The following is a 26520-nucleotide window of genomic DNA, read 5'->3' as shown; positions in this document are numbered from 1 at the left end:
GTGCCTAACAGTTTTTCTGATACGATACTCTATGAACTGAGAAGAATTTCAGGTCAGCTAAATGAAAAAGAGAGGAGAGTTGGAACCAAACTCCACAATGGAAAAATAGAAAAGGGAAATTATTATTATTATTATGCTTTTAGTTGTTATTTTATTTTTCTTTATTTTTAAACCTGCTATTTTCCAAAATTTATTTATTTTTTCTAATAATTTTAATCCTATTTCTAATGGGTTTGCTATAATAAAGACTAAGTCATCTGCAAAAGCATGAAGTTTATATTCTTGGTCTTTGACTTTCAATCCTTCAATAAATATTTGGGTAATTTGATGAGAAAGCGTTTCAAAGTAAATATAAATAACAAGGGGGACAATGGACATCCTTGCCAGACTTCTTTTTGGATATTAAATTTATCTATTATATCTTCATTTATAATTATTCTGGCCATTTGTCTCAAGTATATAGTTTTAATCTTTCTAATATATTTCTGGCCACTTTCTCGGCAGTATTATTATTATTATTATTATTATTATTATTATTATTATTATTATTAATTAGATTTGTGTGCCGCCCCTCTCCGCAGACTCGGGGCGGCTCACAGCAACAATAAAACAATGTACAACAAATCTGTCTCAATTCCCCCATGCCTGATGGCAGAGATGGGTTTTAAGGGGTTTATGAAAGGCAAGGAGGGTGGGGGCAGTTCTAATCTCCGGGGGGAGCTGGTTCCAGAGGGTTGGGGCTGCCACAGAGAAGGCTCTTCTCCTGGGTCCCACCAAATGACATTGTTTAGTCAATGGGACCCAGAGAAGGCCAACTCTGTGGGACCTAACCGGTCGCTGGGATTCGTGCGGCAGAAGGCGGTCCCGGTATTAGTGCCATTTTGTTACCTTTATTTTAGGGAACTGCTTGAAGGAATCTTTCTGCCATAAAGTATGCTCGAATGGAGCACACAAGATAAAGAATAACTGAATTACTGAAATTTGTAAGGCATTTTGAGCGTTAAGGGCAGTGAAGGGCTACCAAAATTTTTAGTACCACACTGTAGGCATGACTTTTTTGTGGGCGTGGCTTGATGGTCATGTGACCAGGTAGGAGTGGCTTGCCAGCCATGTGACCAGGTGGGGATAGCTTGATGATCATGTGACTTGATCAAGGATTTTCCAAGCACCTCAAAACAATCCCCATATAAATGGACTCAAAACAAGCCGATCATCGAATTCACCCACATCCTAGAAGTGAGCAGCTATAGAAGAGTGAAATAACAGAAACATCTCACTTAGGATTTTGAAAGCACATTTTGAGCATTGTCCTAAAGGTGCCTTCATGATTAAAAGGGCCACTCGCAAAATAATCACTTACTCAAAGGCCGCAATCTAAAGTGTTCCTTGCTACTAAGTGAACATCCCAAAATGCTCCAATCCACATAACAGTCTTCACCCTCCTTCCTGCAGACTACCAAACAAAATCAAGGTTTCTGGCATTATCCATTTAATTTTTCTAGAGCAGGAGGTCCCCAAACTTGGCAACTTTAAGATTTGTCAATTTCAACTCCCAGAATTCTCCAGCCAGCTATGAAGACCTCTGTTCTAAAGAATACGATAGCCATTTGGAAAGTGTTGTGGTTGGCTCTGGCCCAGCTCCTGCCCCAAGGAATGTGGAGGTGGATGCAGGGGAAACATCAACATGCCATAGGCCTGTTTTATTGCCGACAGAGTCAGGTAGTGCAGTTTCCTCGGATGAAGAAGAAGGTGGGGGTGACTTGGAAGAGGGGGGCTCGGCACACAGCTCAGGAAGCCTATCTCCATTATCTTCGGTTGATTCGGATGAAGAAGTGCTAGACCCACGCAGGCGCAGAATTATGCATAGAAGAGACCAATTGAGGAAATATTACAGGAGATAAGAGAGGCCACCTGTGTTTGGGGTGGGGCTTTAGTAATTAAAGCTGCTGATATAAATAGCAGTGTGTTGGCTTGGCCGTTGTGGAAGATTATCGGATCGCTGTTTCTTCAGGACCATGCCTTGCTGTTTCTGGACTTTGTTTGTTGATTTTTCATGACTTTGAAACCAAAGCAGAGCAAAGTGTGTGTGTTTCACTTTGTGGAAGAAGAAAGGCTGTGATGTTTCTTCACAGCTGCTAAGTACTTAAGGACTGATTAAGGGGATTGTACAGACTACCAGGTTGTTTTGGGACGAGTGCTCTTTGCAATACAAAAAAGGTGCTTTGTTTCTTTTGAATTTTTGTGATAAAAAACATTGTTTTTGAACTTTCAAGTGTGTCTGAAATTTGTACCCTTGAATTTTCGGGAGACTCTTATCATAGAGCCTGGCAGAACAGAAAGGAAGGGGAGGCAGACTCCCAGATCACATGGAATTAATTCCAGATCGGATCTCCTTAGACTTTTCCTCGACACTTTTGTTTGTAGCAGAATCGCCGGCTTTGGGGGGTTTAAACATTTTCGGAAAGAACGCAGAGGCTGCCCAAAGAGGACACCCTGCATTTTCTTTCAACATCTTTCGGTGCAAATTGGGTGCTCTGGGGTGGAGCTCCATTTTCTCTATCCCAATGCATCCCCCCACCCAATCTGGGCAGCAGCCCACCCCTGGTTATGGGTGGAAAGCACTTTGCCGAATGCTTGACTCATTAATGAATTCCAAGATTTCATGCATGCATAAATGCATGCATAAGCACATAGGAAGGAAAAAAGGCAAGAAAGTGAGAGGGAAGGGATTACTTAACAAATTTAGTTTCGCCAAGACATAATTTACGGTCTTAATTATTGCACAGTAATAATTACTTATTCATGCTTGCCTCAATTGGAAATCAGTGACTATGCATTTATGGCAATCACTAGAACCGTTGTTCACAATATAGGTCTTAATTCGCCTTGTGGCAGCCTCTCCACCAGAAGTATTTCTTGGAGGGCTACTTATTCACTTTTTTGATTAAAACAGCCATTTAGCATATTAAGCTGTTTGAAATTAATTTCAGAGACAAATCAATCCAGCCACTGCTTGCAATTTGTGTGTAAAAAAAGAAAGATAATTGCTTATTAAATAGGGGGAATCAAAATTGTTTCTAACAAGCCAGCAGAATTTTTATTATGGGATTATGGGGTCCATTTATTACCATTCTGAGCTCCATAATTTAAGAGCCTACGTTTGGAGTGCCTACATTCTGTGATTAAAACAAGCTCTAGATTAAAAATGCACACAGCGTGTTTGCCCAGCAGGGTGCTGGACTGGAAATGAATTGTTAATTTTGTGTTTCACTGGGATTTACACCTGATCATTTGTAAGCTGCTGATAAGAGGCAAAGCAAAACCTCTGAATTGCGAGACTTTCAGGAGGAATTTAACTGGCTGTTAGCTAGGATAACAAGAGCCCAAAATCATGTTATCTTTCCCCATTAGGTCTTGACTAAAAAAAAAACAGTATATAGACAGAAAGAGAAGTTTTCAAAATGCATTAAGCTCATTGATGTTTTTATGAAAGACTTGGAAATCAATATATGTCACCTACTTCATTACTGGGAGAATGGAAGAAGAAGAAGGAAGAGGAGGAGGAGGAGGAGGGGGAGAAGTAGTAGTAATAGTAGTAGTAGTAGTAGAGGAAGAGGAAGAGGAAGAAGAAGAAGAGGAGGAGGAGGAGGAGAAGAAGAAGAAGAAGAAGAAGAAGAAGAAGAAGAAGAAGAAGAAGAAGAAGAAGAAGAAGAAGAAGAAGAAGAAGAGAAGGGAAGGCAGGCAGGCAGGCAGGAAGGAAGGAAGGAAGGAAGGAAGGAAGGAAGGAAGAGGAGGAGGCTTCCATTTTGTGTGTCTATTTTTTTAACTCACCAAAACCCATTCTTTTCATCTTCCTTTAAGTGACAGGTGCCTCCTTCTTTACATGGGCTAATGATGCAGCCATGGATCGGAACCTCACAGTCTCGGCCCTACAAGTCAATGAACACAATGAGCAAAAGTGGCACAGAAAAATAAGGGGGAAAATATCGCATACCTTCCTATCTATAGTAGAACAATAGCACCTGAAGTCAAGAACTTTTTATTCAATTTATTCAATTCATTTATTTTTTATTATTACTTTTTCTAATTTTACCTTTATACAAACTATCATCCTAGAATTGTTTGACAAAATATATCAATAAAATAAAATAATAAAGAACTTTATTATTGACTGAGAACCTGAAACATCACACCCACCAAAGGAAAGATAACTAGGTGTTATGAACAAACAAAGGGATTCACTCGTATAAAAGATACAACTAACGCATCAATTAAAAAACTCAAGATGCTGGTTTTTTAAAATGTCTTATATACCGGTTAGTACTATGTACATAACTAGTTCGGTTTGGCAATATATAACACAAACCAAGGAAAGTGAACACAAGAACAAGGGGACACAATCTGAAGTTAGTTGGGGGAAAGATCAAAAGCAACATGAGAAGAACCGTTGTACCTACCTGAACGGTCTTCTCAATGCACTGGAAGGAGAGTCCAACTGAGTTAGAAATTTAAATATTAATTGAGCACCACCCCCTCTGCTCTTCCCATGAGCCAGTTTTAAAAACGAAACATATAAGAGGATAACCAAATTTTATTATAATAATAAACAACTGACTAACTGCCTACTCCGGCGTCCCTGCACCCCTAAACATACTGGGTGGGTTTGGACTCTCCTTCCAGTGCATTGAGAAGACCGTTCAGGTAGGTACAACGGTTCTTCTCCACTGCATCTGGAAGGAGAGTCCAACATGGGATATACCAGAGATTTACGGCCCATGGGAGGGAGAAGGTCTTGTCAGGGACGTTGGAGAAACACAAACTCGTTGTAAAACATGTCTCCCAAAGGCTGCTTCTGCCGAAGCAAAGGAGTCCAACTTGTAGTGCCGTATGAATGTTGAAGGGGCAGCCCACGTGGCAGCTCTGCAGATGTCATCTATGGACGCCTGTGTGACCCAGGCTGCTGAAGTGGCCGCACTCCTCGTGGAGTGAGCTGTCACTCCCGTTGGTACAGGTTGTCCCCGAGCCCTGTACGCCTCCGCGATACAGTCTCTGATCCAACGGCTAATTGATGTCGATGAAATTCCAAGTCCCTTCTTCCCCTGTGCAAACGCGACGAACAATCTCTCTGTTTGCCGAAACGATTCCGTTCGCCTCACATAAATCTTGACCGCACGGCGCACGTCTATTTTGTGCCATCTTAACTCCGATGGGTGACTACCGTGCGTGCAAAAATCCGGTAGTATCAGTTCCTGTTTCCGGTGAAAGTCTGAATTAACTTTCGGTATGAAGGACGGGTCTAGTCTCAGCACCACCCTGTCCGGGTGGAAAATGCAAAGGTCCGGCCTTACCGACAAGGCGGATAGTTCCGACACCCTTCGTGCAGACGTAATCGCAACTAGGAAGGCTGTTTTAAGAGACAATAGTCGTAGTGATATGGACCTCAAAGGTTCAAACGGTGGTTTAGACAAAGCCCTGAGGACTAGTGTGAGATCCCACGATGGAAATCTCCGAACTGGCGGGGCATGTTGGTTCGATGCTCCTCGCAGGAAATCCTTCACCCAAGGGTGGTAAGCCAAGGATCTTACGTCCTCCACTGGTATCATGGTGGAAAGGGCCGCCACATGACGTCTTAGTGTGTTCGGTGCTAACCCACGCTCAAGTCCTGCTTGTAAAAATTCAAGAACAGTGATCACCGACGCCGTCCTAGGGTTAACCCGCTGTTTGTCGCAAAAACCGCAAAAGGCTGCCCATGTCGTCTGGTAAATGCGAGACGTTGAAGGACGCCTTGCGGCCTGTATGGTATCAATGACCTTGTCAGGTAATTTTAATTGTCGTAGTCTGAGCCGCTCAAGTGCCAGACGGTTAGTTGGAGCCACTGTGGGTCTGGATGCTGTAGACTCCCCTGGCTCAGCGATATCATCCGGTCTGGGATCCTCCATGGGGGTGACACTGACAATGCCACCAGATCGGAGAACCACGGGCGCCGGGGCCAATGAGGCGCTATCAGTAGTACCTCTGCCTTCTCCCGTAGAATCTTGTCCACCACTCGCTGAATCAGGTTCGTTGGTGGAAATGCGTACAGTAGGCCTGGCGGCCAGGGTGTCAGCAGGGCATTGACTTTCTCCGCCCCGGGCTCTGGAAACCGTGTGTAGAATCTTGGCAGTTGAGCATTCTGGGAGCTCGCAAACAGATCTATTGATGGGGCTCCAAATCTGGCGACCATCTGTCGGAAGATGCTCGGATCTAGTCTCCATTCCGACGGATCCAGGGTAGACCGGCTTAGCCAATCCGCCTGCGTGTTGCTGACTCCCGCAATGTGTTCCGCTGACAGGGAGAGCAAATGACTTTCGGCCCAGATGAAGAGATTTTCTGTCTCTCTCATGAGTCGTTGCGACCGTGTGCCCCCTTGGTGATTCAAGTGGGCCCTGGTCGCGACATTGTCCGTGAGCACCAACACGTGTCTTCCCTGGACCAAGGTCGTAAATGTCTGTAGAGCTAGGAATACTGCTCTTAATTCCAAGAAGTTTATGTTGACGGGCGATAAATCCTCCGCCCTCCACAGCCCTTGAGCCATCTGTGTCCCGATGTGGGCACCCCATCCTGTAAGACTGGCGTCTGTGGTCAAGATGACTTGGTTCCGCCTCTGGAATGGAGATCCGATGGCTATTGCGGCAGATGTCCACCATCTGAAGGAATCCTTGACCTGTTGTGGCAAATGTACCAGTCTGTGGGAATGGCTCACCTTGGTTCTCTGGGCTGGGAGCAGGAACCATTGTAATGTCCTGATGTGATATCTGGCCCAAGGAACGATGCCAATCGCTGACACCATAGTGCCTAGTATCTTTGACAGTAGAGATAGGGGCACTGGTCCCCGGTGGATGCTGGACACCAAGCGTCGTATGTTGTTCTGCCGTTCTGGCGACAGCACTACGGTGCCCGTCTGAGTGTCTATGACCGCACCAAGGTGAAGTAAACTGGTGGTGGGCGTGAGCTGGCTCTTTTTTACGTTGATGGTAAAGCCGTGACTTTGTAGTGTATGTATGGTCTCGGTGAGGTCTCTCTTCGCCGCTGCTTGGGACCTGGACAAGATGATGATGTCGTCCAGGTAGGCCATCAACCTGATGGATCGTGCTCGCAAGTTGGCTGTCAACACGTCCAGCAGTTTGGTAAAGGTGCGTGGGGCCGATGAAAGGCCGAACGGCATTGCCCTGTATTGATAATGCCTCCCTTCGGAGCAGAAGCGAAGGAACCTGCGATGTTCTGGATGTATGGGAACGTGCAGGTAAGCTTCCTTGAGGTCTATGGACGTTAAAAGGTCCTGTGCTCGGACGGAAGCCAAGATAGTGTGTAAGGAATGCATTCTGAACCTCCGGTACCTTATGAAGAGGTTCAGTTGCTTCAGGTTTAATATCAACCTGCAGCCCCCGGAGGCCTTGGGTACGATGAATATCATTGAGTAAAACCCCTGGCCTTCCTCTTGCCGGGGGACCTGTTCTATGGCTTGTATGTCTAACAGGTGTGTGATCTCCTTGCGCAGCTGTAACTTTTTCTGAAAGTCCTTTAGTCTCGGGCAGTGCAAAAAGCGACTGGGAGGAGACTGAACGAACTCCAACTTGAGACCGTGTGTGACGGTGGCCACAGCCCATTTGTCGGGGGAGGTCGTTTGCCAGGTGGAGTTGAATCCCTGGAGCCTGCCTCCTAAGGGCTGTGAGGTGTCCGAGTCATTTCGAATTACGTTTAAATCCTCGTTGGTTGCCATCACGGAATGGCCTTCTGGACTGCTGATATCCTCTTGGCCTGTCCTGAAAGGCACCTCGGTCGCTCCTGTAGGACTGTGGATTGTACTGGCCCTGAGCAAAGGAGCGCTGGTTCTGGCCGGAGTTGGTTGATGTGTCCCAACGAAAGGACTGGCGCCTTGAGTATGGCGTGGATCTACGGTCCTGTCGTCGGTTGGACCTGGGGAGGACTTTTCTCTTGTCCTTGTCCTCCACGAGGACCTTCTCCAACAGGTCACCGAACAGGGTTGAGCTCTGGAAAGGACCGGATGCCAGCCGCCATTTCGACTTGAGGTCGGCCTGCCAGTTTCGTAGCCACAGCAGACGGCGGGAAGACAGCGTTGCGGCCATGCTCCTGGTGGAAAACTTGGCCGCATGCAAGGTGGCGTCTGCGGAGAATTCCGTTGCCGCCCGCAGCTTACTCAGATCCTGACGAAGACGTCCGTCCTCTGGACCAAGGCGGGACTGCATCTCCTGGATCCACAACATCGATGCCCGGTTGATGAATGATGCAGCTGCAGCCACTCTGAAACTCCAGCCAGACATCTGATGTGTCTTGCGCAGCAACGTTTCCGTTTTTCTCTCTTCAGGTCTCAGGCTGTCACCTGTCTCTGAAGGTACTAATGCGCTAGAAACTAGCGTCACGACCGGTTGGTCGATTGGGGGAAATTCCAATAGTTTCTCTACCTCCTCGTCGAAGGTATAGAATTTCCTCTCCAAGTTGGTAGGTCCCTGGGCTGCTGCAGGATACTGCCAGGGCCTTTTGATTCCTTTTATAAAGATGTCCGAAGCAGGAAAGTGGTCAGACTCGGGCTGAGGTTCTTGTAGAAGTGTGGTCGAAGTGTTGCCAGTCTCAGTGGTCTCTGTGGCCTTCTCTGAACCAGGGAGGTTCATTACGTGCTTGGCCTTGAATAACAGAGTCTTAAACAGCGTAGGTTTGAATAGACCCACCGTAGGTGTCTGCTCTGGCGCCGCCTCATCCTCTGAGAATCCATACTCTGGTTCGCTGTCCTCAAATTGAGCTGGCTCTTCCAACAAGGACCCCAAACCCGAGGGGGGTGGAGCTGACCACGATTCCTTTGAGTGAAGATGCTGCCTGCCATACTGCTGTGCCCCCATAGTCATGTTTTGCGAATAGGCACTGGCTATGATGTCTTGCAGATCTGGGGGCAAATTTTGCCACGCACCCGGCTGTGATCTCAATCCAGCTGCAGTGGGGGTAAAGGTGGCTGATGGTTCCTGGGAGCTTCTCCCCAAGGGCCCCGCTGATCCAGGTCTGGCCCAAGAAGTGCTGGGGGATGGCATGGCCTGAGGCATGGGCAGAAACTGTCTATCTGGGGACCAATCCCCGGCAGGTGGAGCTCCCATAGGCCCAAAGGTGGCTGGGGGCGACATGGGGTCAGGCCCCTGTCTCTGGGCTGGCGGCAGGCCCGCTGGAGATGCTTGCAATGCGGCCTCCAGCTTCTTTTCGAGCGCTTTGATGCGCTTTTCAGCCTCTTTAATGGAAGAGGTGGAGGCAGGGGAATGAGAGGGTTTTGCCTTCTCTTTTCCTTTCCCTTTGGCCTTATCCTTTGTTGGCCGAGGGGATTCGGGCTTATCGGGGCCTTGCCGGTCATCCATGGTACTCACAGTGTCCAATTATGCCTCCAAATCACTTAGCTTGACCTCCGGTAATTGCAGCCTCACTGCGTCAAGCAAAAATGGCGTCCGGGTCCCTGCTGGGCCCGCGCCTGCGCGTTGGGCTGCTTGGCCTCTTCGCGCTCTTTTGCTGCCTGGGGGGGGGGGGCGTTTTCGCGCCTAATGACGCGACGCCCAAACTCCGCGCCCAAAAATGGCGGCGCCCGCGCCTCCCGGCGTCCGAGCAAGTCCCCAGGGTCCTGCAGCATCTGGGGCTCTGGCCCCCTTCTCGCCGGCCTTTCCCAAGGCTCCGGGGGCGAGGCAGCTGTCTCTCCAGGCGCTCCGCTGGCCGCAGCTCTCGGCGGCGATTCCAGCGGTTTCGGCGGCATCTGCAGCGGCCGCCGCGCCGAACAGCTGAGAGGCGCTTCCCTGCCGGCAAAGCCGGATCGCCTCCGAGCCTCCCAGTGGAGGGGCATTCCCCTCCACCTTCGGCTCGCAGCCCTGGTATGACCTCGAAGGTCAGGGACCCCAGGCTGGCTGCTCCTCTGCGGGGTGTTCCCTCGGGGGGAATACAAGACCCCTGAGGAGGATCGTTGGGGGTGCTGCCCGCGGAGGGCAGAGACCCCAGCCGTCTGTTCCACTTCGTTTCTGCTATCTGAAAAACAAAGAAACAGATTGAACAGGTTATACATTCATTTTATTATATATTAAACTATTCAAAGTTCCTCAGAACAAACTCAGCATGTCTCTACTCTTAGACTGAGTTTTTAAAACTGGCTCATGGGAAGAGCAGAGGGGGTGGTGCTCAATTAATATTTAAATTTCTAACTCAGTCTCTACCAATAAGATTGGAGTAATACCCATGTTGGACTCTCCTTCCAGATGCAGTGGAGAAAATATTATTTCGCTGAAAGAGTAGTAGATGCTTGGAACAAACTTCCAGCAGACGTGGTTGGTAAATCCACAGTAACTGAATTTAAACATGCCTGGGATAAACATAGATCCATCCTAAGATAAAATACAGGAAATAGTATAAGGGCAGACTAGATGGACCATGAGGTCTTTTTCTGCCGTCAGTCTTCTATGTTTCTATGTATGCTTACATGTAATAGAACACTATTGCTTTAAGAGCTAGTGTTCCAGATGGCCACAAGAGGGAGCCAGAAGTGTGATTCTCTTGGCTACTCTCTGCTAGTTTGTCTTTGTGACTATGTTGTAAGAACTGTGGGTTCAAATGATGGTTTAATGTATTTGTAAGCAGAACAAGTGGGGCTTACAGTTTTGTATATGTATCGACTGATTTAATTGTGTATGACTAGGATTGTTCTTGACTGAGACATTTGCCAAAGTAAATAGTATTTTATATACTTAATGTATCTTGCCTGAACCTAAGACCTAGACCAGGGGTGTCAAACTAGATTTCTTCCGGTACCGCCAGTGGCAGGAGGTTCCGCCTATCTGCCCGGAATGCTTCTGCGCATACAAATTGGTAGTAAAGGGTTTTAGAGCCTTGGTGGTGCACTGGTTCGAGTGCAGTACTGCAAGCTAATGGCTGCCAGCAGTTTGGCAGATCGAATCTCAGTAGACTCCAGGTTGACTCAGCCTTCCATCCTTCCCAGGTGGGTCAAATGAGGACCCAGATTGTTGGGGGCAAGAGGCTGACTCTCTGTGAACCTCTTAGAGAGGGCTGTAAAGCACTGTGAAGCGATATATAAGTCTAAATGATAATGATAATCTTGATTATACAGTAGTACCTCTAGATACGAGCTGCTCCACACGCGAGTATTCCAAGATACGAGCCACGAGGGGAGAGAAATTTCTGTTCCAGACCTGAGCTCAAATTCAGGATACGAGCCGAGCGTCCACTAGGTGGCGCAAGAATCCTTGCTTTTGGTTATCTCGGAAGGGAAAAACAAAGTCTAAAGACATTTGTTCCAGATACGAGTTGTTTGACAAACAAGCTCCCTTCTGGAACGAATTATACTCGTATCTAGAGGTACTACTGTATTACTGAATTATTACTAGTATCTCTGGACTATTAGCAGGATATCTGCAAAACCTCCACAATTTCCTCTGTCTATGTGTATCTTTGACATACTAAGAGATTACTCTGCACGCTCCTTAACATCTAACAATACCTTGAAGCCGTAAGGACAGGAGCAACTGTAGAAATCAACCGGGTCGTTGTTGCAAGTCCCATCATTTTTGCAAGGGTTGGATAAACAGGGACTGCACTTGGCAAGAATAGGGACATCCACCGGACCTTCAAATAAGCACAAATGATTCTTTGTGTTACAAAAATGAGCCCTTTCATCACTGATCATCATTTCAGCAGGTTATACATCTCCACCCCATGTCCAGTCAACGAAGCAGTGGAAGTGATGTGCCGGTGCCTGGAGGCTGTTGGGGCCTGGATGGGTGTCGACAAACTCAGACTCAATCCAGACAAGACGGAGTGGCTGTGGGTCTTGCCTCCCAAGGACAATTCTGTCTATCCATCCATTACCCTGGGGGGGGGGGAATTATTGACCCCCTCAGAGAGGGTCCGCAACTTGGGCATCCTCCTCGATCCACAGCTCACATTAGAGAAACATCTTTCAGCTGTGGCGAGGGGTGCGTTTGCCCAGGTTCGCCTGGTGCGCCAGTTGCGGCCCTATTTGGGCCGGGAGTCATTGCTCACAGTCACTCATGCCCTCATCACCTCGAGGCTCGACTACTGTAACGCTCTCTACATGGGGCTCCCTTTGAAAAGTGTTCGGAAACTTCAGATCGTGCAGAATGCAGCTGCGAGAGCAATTATGGGCTTCTCTAAGTATGCCCATATTATTCCAACACTCCGCAGTCTGCATTGGTTGCCGATCAGTTTCCGGTCACAATTCAAAATGTTGGTTATGACCTATAAAGCCCTTCATGGCACTGGACCAGAATACCTTCGGGACCACCTTCTGCCGCACGAATCCCAGCGACCGGTTCGGTCCCACAGAGTTGGCCTTCTTCGGGTCCTGTCGACTAAACAATGTCATCTGGTGGGATCCAGGGGAAGAGCCTTCTCTGTGGTGGCTCCGACCCTCTGGAACCAGCTCCCCCCTGAGATTAGGATTTTCCCCACCCTCCTTGCCTTTCGCAAACTCCTTAAAACCCACCTCTGCCGTCAGGCATGGGGGAACTGAAGCATCTCCCCCTTGCCCATGTTGTTCTGGTGTTTGATTGATTGTGTGCTTGTTTTTATATATTCTGGGGTTGTTTTTATGAATTTTTTAGCCTAAAATTGTAATTGGATTGGTGGGTATTGGATTTGTCATTATGTACTGCTTTGTCATTGTTGTGAGCCGCCCCAAGTCTGCAGAGAGGGGTGGCATATAAATCCAATAAATCTAATCTAAATCTAATCTTTGGTCTTCTTCCAAGCTTCGGGTGCTATCCCAGTTAACCCGAAGGCCCCGAGAGCTATTCTAACAGCTGCGTTGAAGCACCTCTACGATGGGAACCAGGCTCGACTCAGGGTGAGCTCAGCAATGTTTCAAGGAGGGGAGGCGCATGGGAGAGAGATTTCAGCCATATTTTTTTTTACTTCTGTGCATGCACAGTTTTGTGGTGGTTTTCCTGAAATCGGGCCACAGTCTCACAACTTGGAAATGTGCACATGCCATTCGCCTCGCAATCAGGAGGCTGGGAGTTCAATCCTACACTGGAATGCAGGTGCGTGCACAAGATAACCAAAGCTGCATGCACAGCGCATAGGAATGCGCCCCTAACACTAGCCAAAGAAGCATTTCCACACAGATTATGTCAGTGCTTCTCAAATGGTGGGGTGCACCCCCTGGGGAGGCACAGAGTGATGCCAGGGGCCATGTGTGACCCCGGGGAACATGCATGGTCCCTCTCGATCGATTCCCCCAGATGGGGAGTGTTTTAACAGTTGCACGCTGCTCCAAGCCCGGAAGAGAAGGTGGACAGATGGGGCAGGGCGGCTGCGTGGGGTTTTTTTTTGTTCTTGGTGGGCGCCGCGATAGACGGCATATGGTGAACCTGCTGCCAGACAAAGAGGAGCATCCTCTGCAGCTGGGCGAAAGCTTAGAACGGCACCCTAAAGCCTCCTTCCACACCATTCACTGTGAGTGCCCTGCAGCGGCGGCGCTTATGGGTCCCAAAACTTCGGGCTGATGAGGTTGATCTGACCCCCTTGTCAAAAGAGGGCCCTAACCATAGTAGCTGCTGCCTGCCTAACTGAAAACAGGCTCCACTGAGTTCAGTGTAATTGACTCCCAAGTAAGTTGGTAGTGCACCCTTCCCCAGCCAATCGTTTGCTTGCAGCTTTTAATAATAATAATTAATAATAATTTATTAGACTTGTATGGCGCACCTCACCGAAGACTCGGGGCGGCTCACAAAAACAATAAGAACAATATAAGGTACAGATCTAATAATTAAAACTGTGACTAAAACGTATTATCTTAAAAACAATCAATATTACACATTACCTTGGGGGGGGGGAATCACTAACCCCCTCAGAGAGGGTCTGCAACTTGGGTGTCCTCCTCGATCCACAGCTCACATTAGAGAAACATCTTTCAGCTATGGCGAGAGGGGCGTTTGCCCAGGTTCGCCTGGTGCACCAGTTGCAGCCCTATTTGGACCGGGAGTCACTGCTCACAGTCACTCATGCCCTCATCACATCGATGTTTGACTACTGTAATGCTCTCTACATGGGGCTACCTTTGAAAAGTGTTCGGAAACTTCAGATCGTGCAGAATGCAGCTGCAAGAGCTATCATGGGCTTTCCTAAATATGCCCATGTCACACCAACACTCCGCAGTCTGCATTGGTGGCATCGGACCAGAATATCTCCGGGACCGCCTTCTGCCGCACGAATCCCAGCGACCAGTTAGGTCCCACAGAGTGGGTCTTCTCCAGGTCCTGTCGACTAAACAATGCTGTCTGGCGGGACCCAGGGGAAGAGCTTTCTCTGTGGCAGTCCTGACCCTCTGGAACCAACTCCCCCCAGAGATCAGAGTTGCCCCCACCCTCCTTGCCTTTCGTAAGCTCCTTAAAACCCACCTCTGTCGTCAGGCGTGGGGGAATTGAGATATTCCCTTCCCCCTAGGCTTATAAAATTTATGCTTGGTATGTCTATATGTATGATTAGTTTCTTAAATTAGGGTTTTTTAATTTAACTTAAACTTAAATATTAGATTTGTTTATATTGTCTTATTATTGTTATTAGCCGCCCCGAGTCTACGGAGAGGGGCGGCAATCTAATCTAATCTAATCTAATCTAATCTAATCTAATCTAATCTAATCTAATCTAATCTAATCTAATCTAATCTAATCTAATCTAATCTAATCTAATCTAATCTAATCAATAAACTTTTAATGGTCAGAAGGAGGGGCATGTGCTAAATGCCCCTTGCTTGGCGACATAGAGACATAGACATTAAGAGTCTTGTGGAGGAAAAGGAGGGTGGGGGCGGTTCGAATCTCTGGAGGGAGCAGATTTCAGATTTTAATAAGTAAAACAATAAATATTAACACTACGATTCCACGGGGACCCAGATCGGGGTGCAAAATGTTTACTTCAGAAAAGAATTGAGAAGCACCGGATGCTGCCGTTGTTTACTTCCTACCTTGACAGGTGAATTTCTTGGAGGGGGTGGTGAGCAGGAGCTTGTCGGCCATGTCTCCGGGACCAATACATCGGGCGATGCCGGGCTCCTTGTATTCGGACTTGACCCAGTCCGAGAGCCACTGCATGTGACAGTCGCAGTGAAGGGGGTTCGCTCCAATCGCCCTGCGGGGTGGAAAGGGAAGCCAAAGACGCCTTTCAATTCCAAGTGGGTGAAACGACAATGCTACTAGTCCTTCACATTTACTGACTGTTCAAAGTTACAGGGAAAAAAGTGACCCATGAGTGATGAGAGATTTCAGCGATTATTTCCTTCTGTGCATGCACGGATTTTTTTTAAAATCACTGAAATCTCGCGCATGTGCATGTCCCCTCATGAGGTTTCGCTTCCTGCGCATGCACAGAAGCAAAAAAACATGCTGGGACATGCATGCACACAAGACACCCAAAGGTCACATGCAGTGCACTGGTACCGGTGGTAGGAGCAATGCGCCCCTGGTGTTTGCTTATGTATTGAAGGGCATGCGTTATCTTAACTGGAAGACATGACTAGGTGGGTATCTCATGCTACATACCGTATTTTTGGGAGTATAAGACGGACCCTCTTCTTCCCTGAAAATTTAGGTGCATCTTATACTCTGAATATAGCTTTATTTAAAAAAGCTTTTTTTTCCAGCCCTAACCAGCTGCTAACGATCTTCCCAGCTCTTACCTTGCAGGCTCTTTCATTGTTACTCTCTGCAAAGAATGTTTTCCAAGCCCTAATCTTTGCAGGGTTTTTTTCATTGCTCTAACTTTCTCCAAATAAGTTTCTTTCCAGCCCTAACTACATTCTAACAATGTTCCCAGCTCTTATTCGCTTGCAAGCTCTTTCATTGTTACTCTCTGCAAATAATGTTTTCCAAGCCCTCAGTCTTTGCAGGGTTTTTTTCATTGCTCTAACTTGCTCCGAATAAGTTTCTTTCCAGCCCTAACCAGGTGCTAACAATGTGCCCAGCTCTTACCAGCTTGCAAGCTCTTTCATTGTTACTCTCGCCGAATAAAGTTTTTTTGAAGCCCTAACCAGGGGATAAAATAATGTGCTGAAGTTGACCAGACTAAGGAACCTTAGCCATATGAATACCTGCTAAGCAGATTATTTCCTCTATTTTCCTTCCCCAAAATTAAGGTGTGTCTTATACTCCGAAAAATACGGTAGGTAGCCAAGGTTACTTCAGGTCATGTCCAGACAGAGTTTGCCCTATTAAAAATGATAATTTGGACAGATAAATCCTTATCTGCCTGCTTTTACCAAAGATAAAAGGCAACCAGGGTACATTATCTACCCATTAAAAATGTATCATCTTCAGGCTAAATTCCTTCCAGTTAATACCAAGTGTGAATACTTTGTTCATTGTATTACTTGAGTGTTCAGCTGCAGCCGATTAGATCACTAAATAATTCTCAGGACAAAGAAACTCATCTCCTCCTACCCAATCCTACTGCTAAAAGCATCTTTTACTCCTGATGTTAAGGACACAGCAACCTGCATTTTGCCTGAACAGTATTTGAGACGATGGTGGGAATCTCAGCCGATGGTCCAATCGCTCATCTACCATATTTTGAGGGAGAACCTTCTTGCAAAGAAAGAAAAAGTCCAAATACTCACAGATGGGACAATGCGGAAAGGTCGTTAAAAGCACCTTCAGGAAGAACAGATATGTCATTCCCATGTAAAGACCTAAACAAGAAAGAAAAATGGAAGCAGGTTAGAAAATATTCCTTCTCTCATTTGTAGAGATTGCAGAACCCAATTTACTCGTGTCGATTGTATGTATTTTCTTTTAGTAGATATTTTACGTTTTAATCTTTAATATTCTTTATTGCAATTTTTCCCATTTAAAAATAACAATAATAAAACAAACGAATAATACAACGTACAAAGCAATCGTGTACATATGGAAAGTATAATTCCATTTATGTAATACAATTCCATTAATAATTTATATTAAGGTAAAATATACAGTAATTCCATTAATTTAATTCCATTAAAATATAATTCCATGAATGCTTCTCATTTCCACGTTTTCCTAGTTATGGCTATTGTTATACACTCAAAGGTTTTTTTTCTTTTCCCCTATACGATATATACACTGTTACCTATTATTCATACTCTTATTCACATTTATATATACATTATGTTACAACCATTTAGGATAATCAGAGGATAATCAGAACTGCAGGAAAAACAATTGCTGCCAACCTGCCTTCCATTGAGGACCTGTAGACTGCACGAGTCAAAAAGAGGGCTGTGAAAATATTTACTGACCCCTCTGACCCCTCGCATCCTGGACACAAACTGTTTCAACTCCCACCCTCAAAATGTCACTACAGAGCACTGCACACCAAGACAAATAGACACAAGTTTTTTCCCAAACGCCCTCACTCTGCTAAACAAATAATTCCCCCCAACACTGTCAAACTATTTACTAAGCCTATATTAGTTACTACTAGTTTTTTCTCAGCATTCCTATCACCCATTTCCTCTCACTTATGACTGTATGACTGTAACTTGTTGCTTGTATCCTTACGTTTTCTATTAATATCTTTTTCTTTTATGTCTACGGAGAGCAACTGCACCAAAGACAAATTCCTTGTGTGTCCAATCACACTTGGTCAATAAAGAATTCTATTCTATTCTATTCAAATATCTCAGGATTTTGCCATTTATGTTATCAGAGTCTTTGGGATAAAACCAAACAGGTTGAGCTTAAAGCAAATTGTACACTAACTAGAGTCCTCCTCCAAGGGAGCTGGGAAGATCAGAAATGCAATAATAATAATAATAATAATAATAATAATAATAATAATAATAATAATAATAATAATAATAATAAACAAACTACACAGAAAAGCAAGAATGGGAATATTACTTACAGCAGCCTAAGTGATTTCAAGCCATCAAAAGTCCGTGTTGGAATACATCTGAGCCGATTGTAGCTGAGGATTCTGAAAAGTATACAAAGTGTTGATTTCTAAAGAAGGCAATGCAATAAGTAGTTACACAGAACTACAATGAATCCTAGGGCTGGAATTCCTGTCCAACCCCTCTTATCTTGCCTTCTGAAGCTTTGGAAAATAAATTGTCTCCCCCCCTTTCTTATGGTACCCCCACAAATACATACAGGACTATTATCATGTACCCCTAGTCCATCTTTTATTTCCACTGGCCCTACAGTTGCTCAAATCTTTCTCAAAATCCTTCTGAATCTAAGTTCTAAGTGAGGCCTAAGGACCAAATCTTCTTCAACTCCTTTTTTCTCTCAGTTGCAGTAATGACATAATAAAATCCAAGGAGTAAATTAGTAAAGCTTATTGCTTTATTGAAAGAATAAACTCTTACAAAGAAGCCTCGAAATATTATAAAATTTGGAACATATTTTACGAATGGTTAGTATTAAGGAAGAAAAATAAGAGTATATTAATAAACTAGCTATAAAGGTAAGGATATTAATTTTTAACTAACAAATAATTTCTTTAAAATTGTACTGAAAATATGATTTGCATTAAATGAACTACTGTATCTAGAAAATGATAATAGTAACAGGGAAAAAAGCAAAAGAAGAATATATATAAGATAAATAACAATAGCCATAAGAAAATCCCACGGGGTATATAGTGTATAATATAAATGTATTAATTAATTATGTAATTTTGTTTGCTGTCTATATGTGTCGTTGTTGTTGTTGTTTTCCTTTTTCTCTTCTTTTTGTATTGTTTTTAATGTATGTAAATTAATAAAAATATTTTTAAAAAATGAATAAACACTTACAAAGTGAGTAGTTGGCTCATGTTGCTGAAACTCTGGTTTGAAAGAGTACTGATTCTGTTGTTGCTTAAATCTCTACAAAAAGACACACCATTAGAAATTTATAACACGGATATTAAAAAATGAATTTTAACACTTTTACCGATAAATAAAATTCATTAGGACATCATTTTAAAATGGCATTTGGATTATCATATTATGTGTAGCAGAAGACTCACTAAAGTTTTGGATTTGCAGTTATAAACAAGAACATCCAAACTGAATAAGAATGCCAATGGAACAAAAATAAATGGAACTTAAATAATAAACTTATATGAAATACATTTATTTGAATACAACACTGTTTCTATATATTTAAATAAATTCCTGGCTGTGTTTTTGTATTAAAGAAGATGTGCTTCGAAAGAGTCATTGCTCTCTTTTAAAGGATGCATACATTCAACATTTTTTTACAAAAATGCAGAGAAGTCAAAACTTTATGCAATGTGATCTATCTCTTATCAAGGCAGCTTAGTTCTTGCCTTTTTCAATGCATGTTGAAACACAGATAATTTTTAAATCTACTGACTTAAAAAAAAAGGTTTTAATAATCCTTTGATTTTTCACTACCCTGCCATTTACTGCTGTAAAATTACATACCAAAGAAACTAAATCCATTTTTTTTTTCATAACTGAGTTGAATATCCTTCAGTTCATTTATGCTACACCTCATCTCACCAATGGCAAATAAAGTCTTTTTTGGAGCTACAAGAGATTCTGCTTCTACATTCCCTAAAAAAACAGAAAAACCCTCAGATATGATGGCTAGATCCAAAAGCAGGCCTGTTCCAAAATGTAGCATAAAATGAAAAATTCAGAAATGATACCAGGGCAGAGAAATGTTCTGAAAGTTACTTACATCAGAGTTAAGTGCTTGTAGTTTGATAATTCTTTGGGAACGAGGGTGAACTGGTTTCCATCTAAATAACTACAGAAAGAAAGACGTGTATTATTTAGCTGGAATCATTCAGAGTTTATTTCACCACTCTAATACTCAGGGGTTTAGCCAGATGGAGAAACACAATAGGACCATGTGCAGAATACTATCATTATCATTATTATGTCAATACAACACAGCAAACGAGATCACTATGCTGGATTTCGTATTTCATCACCAGTCGGGTGCTTCCCAAGCACCTAGGACTGCCTGATGTAGCGGCAAATTATGTTTGCTGATCCCAGTAAAGCATCCTTTTGCAATTGACAGATGGAGATTTTGTCAATTCTGATGGTTTTCAAATGTCCGCTGAGATCCTTTGGCACTGCGGCCAGTGTGCCAAGTACCACTGGGACCACTTTCACTGGCTTATGCCAGAGTCGTTGCAGCTCGATTTTTAGATCTTCGTATTTCACTAATTTCTCTAGCTGCTTCTCCTCAATTCTGCTGTCTCCTGGGATTGCGATGTCAATGTTCCATACTTCCTTTTTCTCCACCATCACAATGTCTGGTGTGTTATGCTTCAAAATTCGGTCAGTCTGAAGTCGGAAGTCCCACAGTAGTTTTGCTTGCTCATTTTCGACCACTTTTTCGGGCTTATGATCTCACCAGTTCTTTGCCACTGGTAAATGGTAGTTCCGGCACAAGTTCTAGTGGATCATCTGTGCCACAGCATCATGTCTATGCTTGTAGTCAGTCTGTGCAATCTTTTTGCAGCAGCTGAGTATGTGATTGATTGTTTCATCTGTTTCTTTACAGAGTCTGCACTTTGGATCGTCTGTTGATTTTTCAATTCTGGCTTTGACAGCATTTGTTCTAATGGCCTGTTCTTGTGCCGCCAGTATTAGTCCTTCTGTCTCCTTTTTGAGTGTTCCACTTGTAAGCCATGAGCAGGTCTTTTCTTTATCCACTTTGCCTTCAATCTTCTCCAAGAACTACTACTACTACTACTGCTGCTGCTGCTGCTACTACTACTACTACTACTACTACTACTACTACTATTATTATTATTATTATTATTATTATTATTATTATTATTATTATTATTATATTTGTATGCCGCCCTTCTCCGAAGCTGGTTAAGCTGATTGTGCCCCCTTGTTCTTGTGTTCACTTTCCTATTAAAAACACTTCCCTCCTGAACCTTATTTAACCCTTTAACGCATTTCAATGTTTCAATCGTGTCCCACCTTTCCCTTCTGTCCTCCAGACTCTATAGATGGAGTTCATGAAGTCTTTCCTGATAAGTTTTATGCTTAAGACCTTCCACCATTTTTGTAAGCCATCTTTGGACCAGCTCAATTTTATCCATATCTGGCAGTTTTTTAAAAGGTGTCACTTACAGTTCGGTCACTTCTTTTGGGATGCCTTTGGGAAGAGTCTTCAGACCTTTGTTGCTGCAACGGACTACGGTATCCAGACATGTACATTCGACAGGACAGCGAGACAAGGGAGAGCAACTGTTGTCATCGTTCCCTAATTAAAATATAAAATAAAATAAGAGTCAGCCTTGTGGTAGGATGGGCAGTCAATATAATCATTTAAAAAATGCGATGCAATGAAATACAACACAACAAGGGGTGACATGATAGCAGTGCTCCATTATCTCGGGGGAAGCAACGGATGGAAACTATCCAAGAAGAGAAGCAAACTAGAACTAAGGAGAAGCTTCCTGACCGTGAGAACAATTAATCAATGGAACTACTTGACACAATAAGTTGTGGGTGCTCCAACACTGGAAGTTTTTAAGAAGAGGTTGGAAAGCCATTTGTCTGAGAAGGTATGGAGTTTCCTGCCTAAGCCGGGGCATTGGTTCTACTCTACTCTACTCTACTCTACACTCTACTCTACACTCTACTCCACTCCTATTTGATTCTATTTTTTATTCTACTCCTATTCTATTCTATTCTGTTCTATTCTGTTCCATTCTCTTCTACTCTCTACTCTTCCTTTCTATTGTTCTGTTCTGTTCTGTTCTACTCTACACTCTACTCTACACTCTACTCTACACTCTACTCCACTCCTATTTGATTCTATTTTGTATTCTACTCCTATTCTATTCTATTCTGTTCTGTTCTATTCTGTTCCATTCTCTTCTACTCTCTACTCTTCCTTTCTATTGTTCTGTTCTATTCTACTCTACTCTACTCTACACTCTACTCTACACTCTACTCCACTCCTATTTGATTCTATTTTTTATTCTACTCCTATTCTATTCTATTCTATTCTATTCTATTCTGTTCTGTTCTATTCTGTTCCATTCTCTTCTACTCTCTACTCTTCCTTTCTATTGTTCTGTTCTATTCTACTCTACTCTACACACTACTCTACACTCTACTCTACACTCTACTCCACTCCTATTTGATTCTATTTTTTATTCTACTCCTATTCTATTCTATTCTGTTCTATTCCGTTCTCTTCTACTCTCTACTCTTCCTTTCTATTGTTCTGTTCTGTTCTATTCTACTCTACACTCTACACTCTACACTCTACTCTACACTCTACTCCACTCCTATTTGATTCTATTTTTTATTCTACTCCTATTCTATTCTGTTCTATTCTGTTCCGTTCTATTCTACTCTCTACTCTTCCATTCTATTGTTCTATTCTGTTCTATTCTACTCTATACTCTCCACTCTTCTCTTCTATTGTTCTGTTCTATTCTACACTCTACTCTCTACTATTCCCTTCCCTTCCCTTCTGACATGACATGACAAGATAAGACAAGACAAGACAAGACAACACAAGACAACACAAAAGACAAGACCAGCATTCATCCAGGGTGGACATGTTATGTTTAATATTGGTGTGAATGATACTTTGTCATCTGTTATATTTTATTTCTACACTTCTTTATTTTTATCATTAGAGTTTTATGGTTCTTAGTTTGTTTCTCCTTTTTTTCTTTCAATTTGTATTTTAAGTTTAGAAATGATTTTTTTTTAAAAAATGTAAAAATAATATAAATAAGCTTTATTCACCTAAGGGCACCTAATATAGATGAAGAGGTGTCTATTAGTGTTCCACTCCAAAGACATTTTGAAGCTGTTACACATTCAATTGTATCTTCAAGGACATGTTTCAATTATACTTTATAATGGAACATTTCCATTATCCATCTAATAGTCTCTTAGGAAGTGGGAGATTACAACATTTCTGTTGCTAGAGTAACTGGAGAATCGCATAAACCTTGTAAGCATAATAATCATTCTGTGCTATGACAATAGCTCAATCTCCAAAATGAAACGCAGAAGAATAAGGAAAAGGGAACAAAGAACTGAATAAATAAATATATAAAAATCAGAAAGAAAATACAGTCTGGCCGAAGAAAATAGGAGACCACTAGATTGAAAAAAAAAACATTTTCCCTGGCTTTTGAGTAGCTTGCAACCTCAATCCTATATCACAAATTTCTCATTTTCATTTTGGAATCAGAATAATCATGCAAAATAGTAATAGAAGGGTAAGAGCTGAAGAAAAATAAAATTATTAGTAGGTAATTATCCACAGAAAAGGAAACCATGTTGTTTTGAACATTTTTTGCTAGAAGTGGCATTGTACTTATAATAATAATAATAATAATAATAATAATAATAATAATAATAATAATAATAATAATATATTAGATTTGTATGCCGCCCCCCTCCGAAGACTCGGGGCGGCTCACAACACGATAAAAACAGTATTATACAGGCACAAATCTAATATTAAAAAAAACTAAAAACCCTATCATAATTATAAACCAAACAGCACATATATACCAAACATAAATTATAATAAGCCTGGGGGAAAGGTGTCTCAAATCCATGCCTGGTGGTATAGGTGGGTCTTAAGTAGTTTACGGAAGACAAGGAGGGTGGGAGCAATTCTAATCTCCGGGGGGAGTTGATTCCAGAGGGCCGGGGCCGCCACAGAGAAGGCTCTTCCCCTGGAGCCCGCCAGACGACATTGTTTTGTCGACGGGACCCGGAGAAGGCCGACTCTGTGGGACCTTATCGGGTGCTGGGATTCGTGCGGTAGCAGGCGGTTCCAGAGATATTCTGGTCCAATGCCATGTAGGGCTTTAAAGGTTATAACCAACACTTTGAATTGTGACCGGAAACTGATCGGCAGCCAATGCAGGCCATGGAGTGTTGTAGATACGTGGGCGAATCTGGGAAGCTCCACGATGGCTCTCGTGGCTGCGTTCTGCACGATCTGGAGTTTCCGAACACTTTTCAAAGGTAGCCCCATGTAGAGAGCGTTGCAGTAATCGAACCTCGAGGTGATAAGGGCATGAGTGACTGTGAGCAATGACTCCCTGTCCAAATAGGGCCGCAACTGGTGCACCAGGCGAACCTGGGCAAACGCCCTCCTCGCCACAGCCGAAAGATGATGTTCCAATGTCAGCTGTGGATCGAGGAGGACGCCCAAGTTGCGCACCCTCTCTGAGGGGGTCAATAGTTCCCCCCCCAGGGTAATGGACGGACAGATGGAATTGTCCTTGGGAGGCAATACCCACAGCCACTCCATCTTGTCTGGATTGAGTTTGAGTTTATACCACGAATGCCATAAACAAATCCACATATAAACACCAACACAAGATAGTTGCATTTTCTCATATTTGATCCTTGAAGTCCAGAAAATACCAGATTCCTGGGGGGAAAGTACTTATAGTAGAAAATGATAAGAAACAAGAGAAATCTCTCTGAAGTCCTAATTAAGTCTCTCAATGTGTCTCATAAATATGTAGTTCAGGCCAAAATGAGGTTGTGCACCATTGTTGTGTGTTGACTGTTTGACCACAATTTCTTCATTTCATAATAGGACTTCAATGAAGTTCAGCTCACATCATGATTATAATTATGGATACTTTTAAAGGCTCACCAAGTATCCCTCAATAGTGTTGGGTGAACCGAACCTGCACAATTGGGGTCCGTACCAAATTTTGTGGTGTTCGGCATGCTGGATCCGAACCTGAATTTTTTAAAAAATTCATGCTCCGGTTCGGCGTTTGTGTCGAACACTGGGAAAGCCACCGCCCGGCTGTCATCTGCTGAGAAGAGGAGGAGGAGCTGGGCCCCGGTGGTGGCGAAGGAAGACGAACACCGGGAAGCTGTCGGCCGGACTGGGAGGGAGGCACAAAAGGAGCTGGGGAAACCCATGAAGAGATTCCGGGGGCGGAGCTTTGACGTCACATATACCGGCAGGTTGCTAAGGATGCCAAGGAATCCAGAAAGTGATCACCTTGGCGTCCTTAGCAACCTGCTGGTATACGTGACGTCAAAGCTCCGCCCCCGGAATATCTTCATGGGATTCCCCAGCTCCTTTAAAGGGAGGTCTTTTCACATAAAAATAAAAATGTTTATTTTTACGAAAAAGGACGCCACAGCAGTGCCGCAAGCAAAGGGCGGTCCTTTCACGTAAAAATAAAAAAAATATTTTTACATGAAAGGACCGCCCTTTGCTTGCAGCACTGCTGCAGTGTCCTTTTTCGTAAAAATAAAAATAAATAAAAATAAAAAATGATGGGATTCCGTGGGTGGAGCTTTGGTGCCATGGACCGTTCGGGTTCGGCTGAATTTTGCGTCCATCACTATCCCTCAACAATATGGGGCCAACCCATCTGTCTACACGAGCTCTAGTTCAACCACAGGTCCTAGAGGGACCATAATTGCTTACTTCTGGCCTACACCAGGAAAGCAACATGAAGTTGAAGTCCAGAGGTCATAGAGGGACCATAATTACCTACTTCTGGCCTACGTCATGAAAGCAAAAGAAAACAATAACCCTCATGATTCAGGTATCCTGAATCACGTAGGTCATAAAATTTTACAGTAATGCTTAAGTGGTTTTTCTTTCGTATATGAAGATCTCAAAAACAGCTGCACACAGATAGATTCAGCAGAGCGATCCTAAGTTCCAGAAGGATTTTTGCATCGCCTGAGAAAATCAAGAGTCTCCTTAATTGATCTGGATGTGGACCAAGTTAGAATTGATTCAAGTCTCGGTATCTCCTGACACATATATCCAACTTTACGCTCCACACAAAATGAAGAGAATTCACCTTTTCTTCTTTCAGAATGATCCCTCAAGTACATTCTCCTCCCCCATCCCATTCTGAATTTAATGGGTTTACATACAATTACCTGAGAGCGGAACCTCAGCTGGGAGCCCAACAGATTGTAAAACAATCTACGGTTATTTCTGACTTGATTTTCCCACGAAGAAGCCAATTAGAACAAACTGGAAGAGTTCCAATTGTTCAGCCTGTAGACCTTGCAACTTGCCTTGGCTCGACTCCAGGGTAAAGTCAGCCAGGTGAACGGAGGTAGTCCTTGACTTACAACAGTTCATTTAGTGGCCGTTCGAAGTTACAACGCGATTGCAAACTGTTGTGGTTAGCTCTTGCCCAGCTCCTGCCCCAAGGACTGTGGATGTGGGGGAGACATCCACATGCTTCAGGCCTGTTTTGCCCCCGGTGGAATCTGCTGATGAAGGCTCCTCTGACCAAAAAGATATGAGTGACAGGGAGGAGGAGAGTGTGGCAGACAGCTGAGAAGGAGATCAATAATCTAGCTCCTCCTTGGATTCAGAACAAGAGTTAATGATACAGCCACGCATGCGGAGAGCAATGCATAGGCAACAACAACTGAGAGATTATTATCAAAGAAAATGAGGCCACCTGTGGTTGGGTGGGGCTGTGGTAATTAGTGAGGCTGCTATAAATAGCAGCCTGTGG

General features: G+C 43.8%; 1 protein-coding gene across 2 annotated transcripts in view; it reads right to left on the bottom strand.

The window, feature by feature from the left end:
* Positions 1–26520, bottom strand: part of SLIT2 (slit guidance ligand 2) — a 284549-nt gene that overhangs the window by 39162 nt on the left and 218867 nt on the right. For both annotated transcript variants that reach the window (XM_070756973.1, XM_070756974.1), the window contains exons 20-27: positions 21143–21275; positions 19722–19790; positions 18827–18898; positions 17932–18003; positions 16664–16735; positions 15017–15180; positions 11531–11655; positions 3832–3929 (exon numbers count right to left, since the gene is read on the bottom strand). In XM_070756973.1, the coding sequence (XP_070613074.1) occupies positions 3832–3929; positions 11531–11655; positions 15017–15180; positions 16664–16735; positions 17932–18003; positions 18827–18898; positions 19722–19790; positions 21143–21275 (805 nt within the window). The remainder of the gene's footprint in view (positions 1–3831; positions 3930–11530; positions 11656–15016; positions 15181–16663; positions 16736–17931; positions 18004–18826; positions 18899–19721; positions 19791–21142; positions 21276–26520) is intronic.

This window comes from Erythrolamprus reginae, chromosome 7 (genome assembly GCF_031021105.1).
Source record: "Erythrolamprus reginae isolate rEryReg1 chromosome 7, rEryReg1.hap1, whole genome shotgun sequence".
NCBI classification, from domain to species: Eukaryota; Metazoa; Chordata; class Lepidosauria; order Squamata; family Dipsadidae; genus Erythrolamprus; species Erythrolamprus reginae.
Note: the sequence above shows the minus strand (reverse complement) of the source record. Positions and strands in the feature narration are given on the sequence as shown.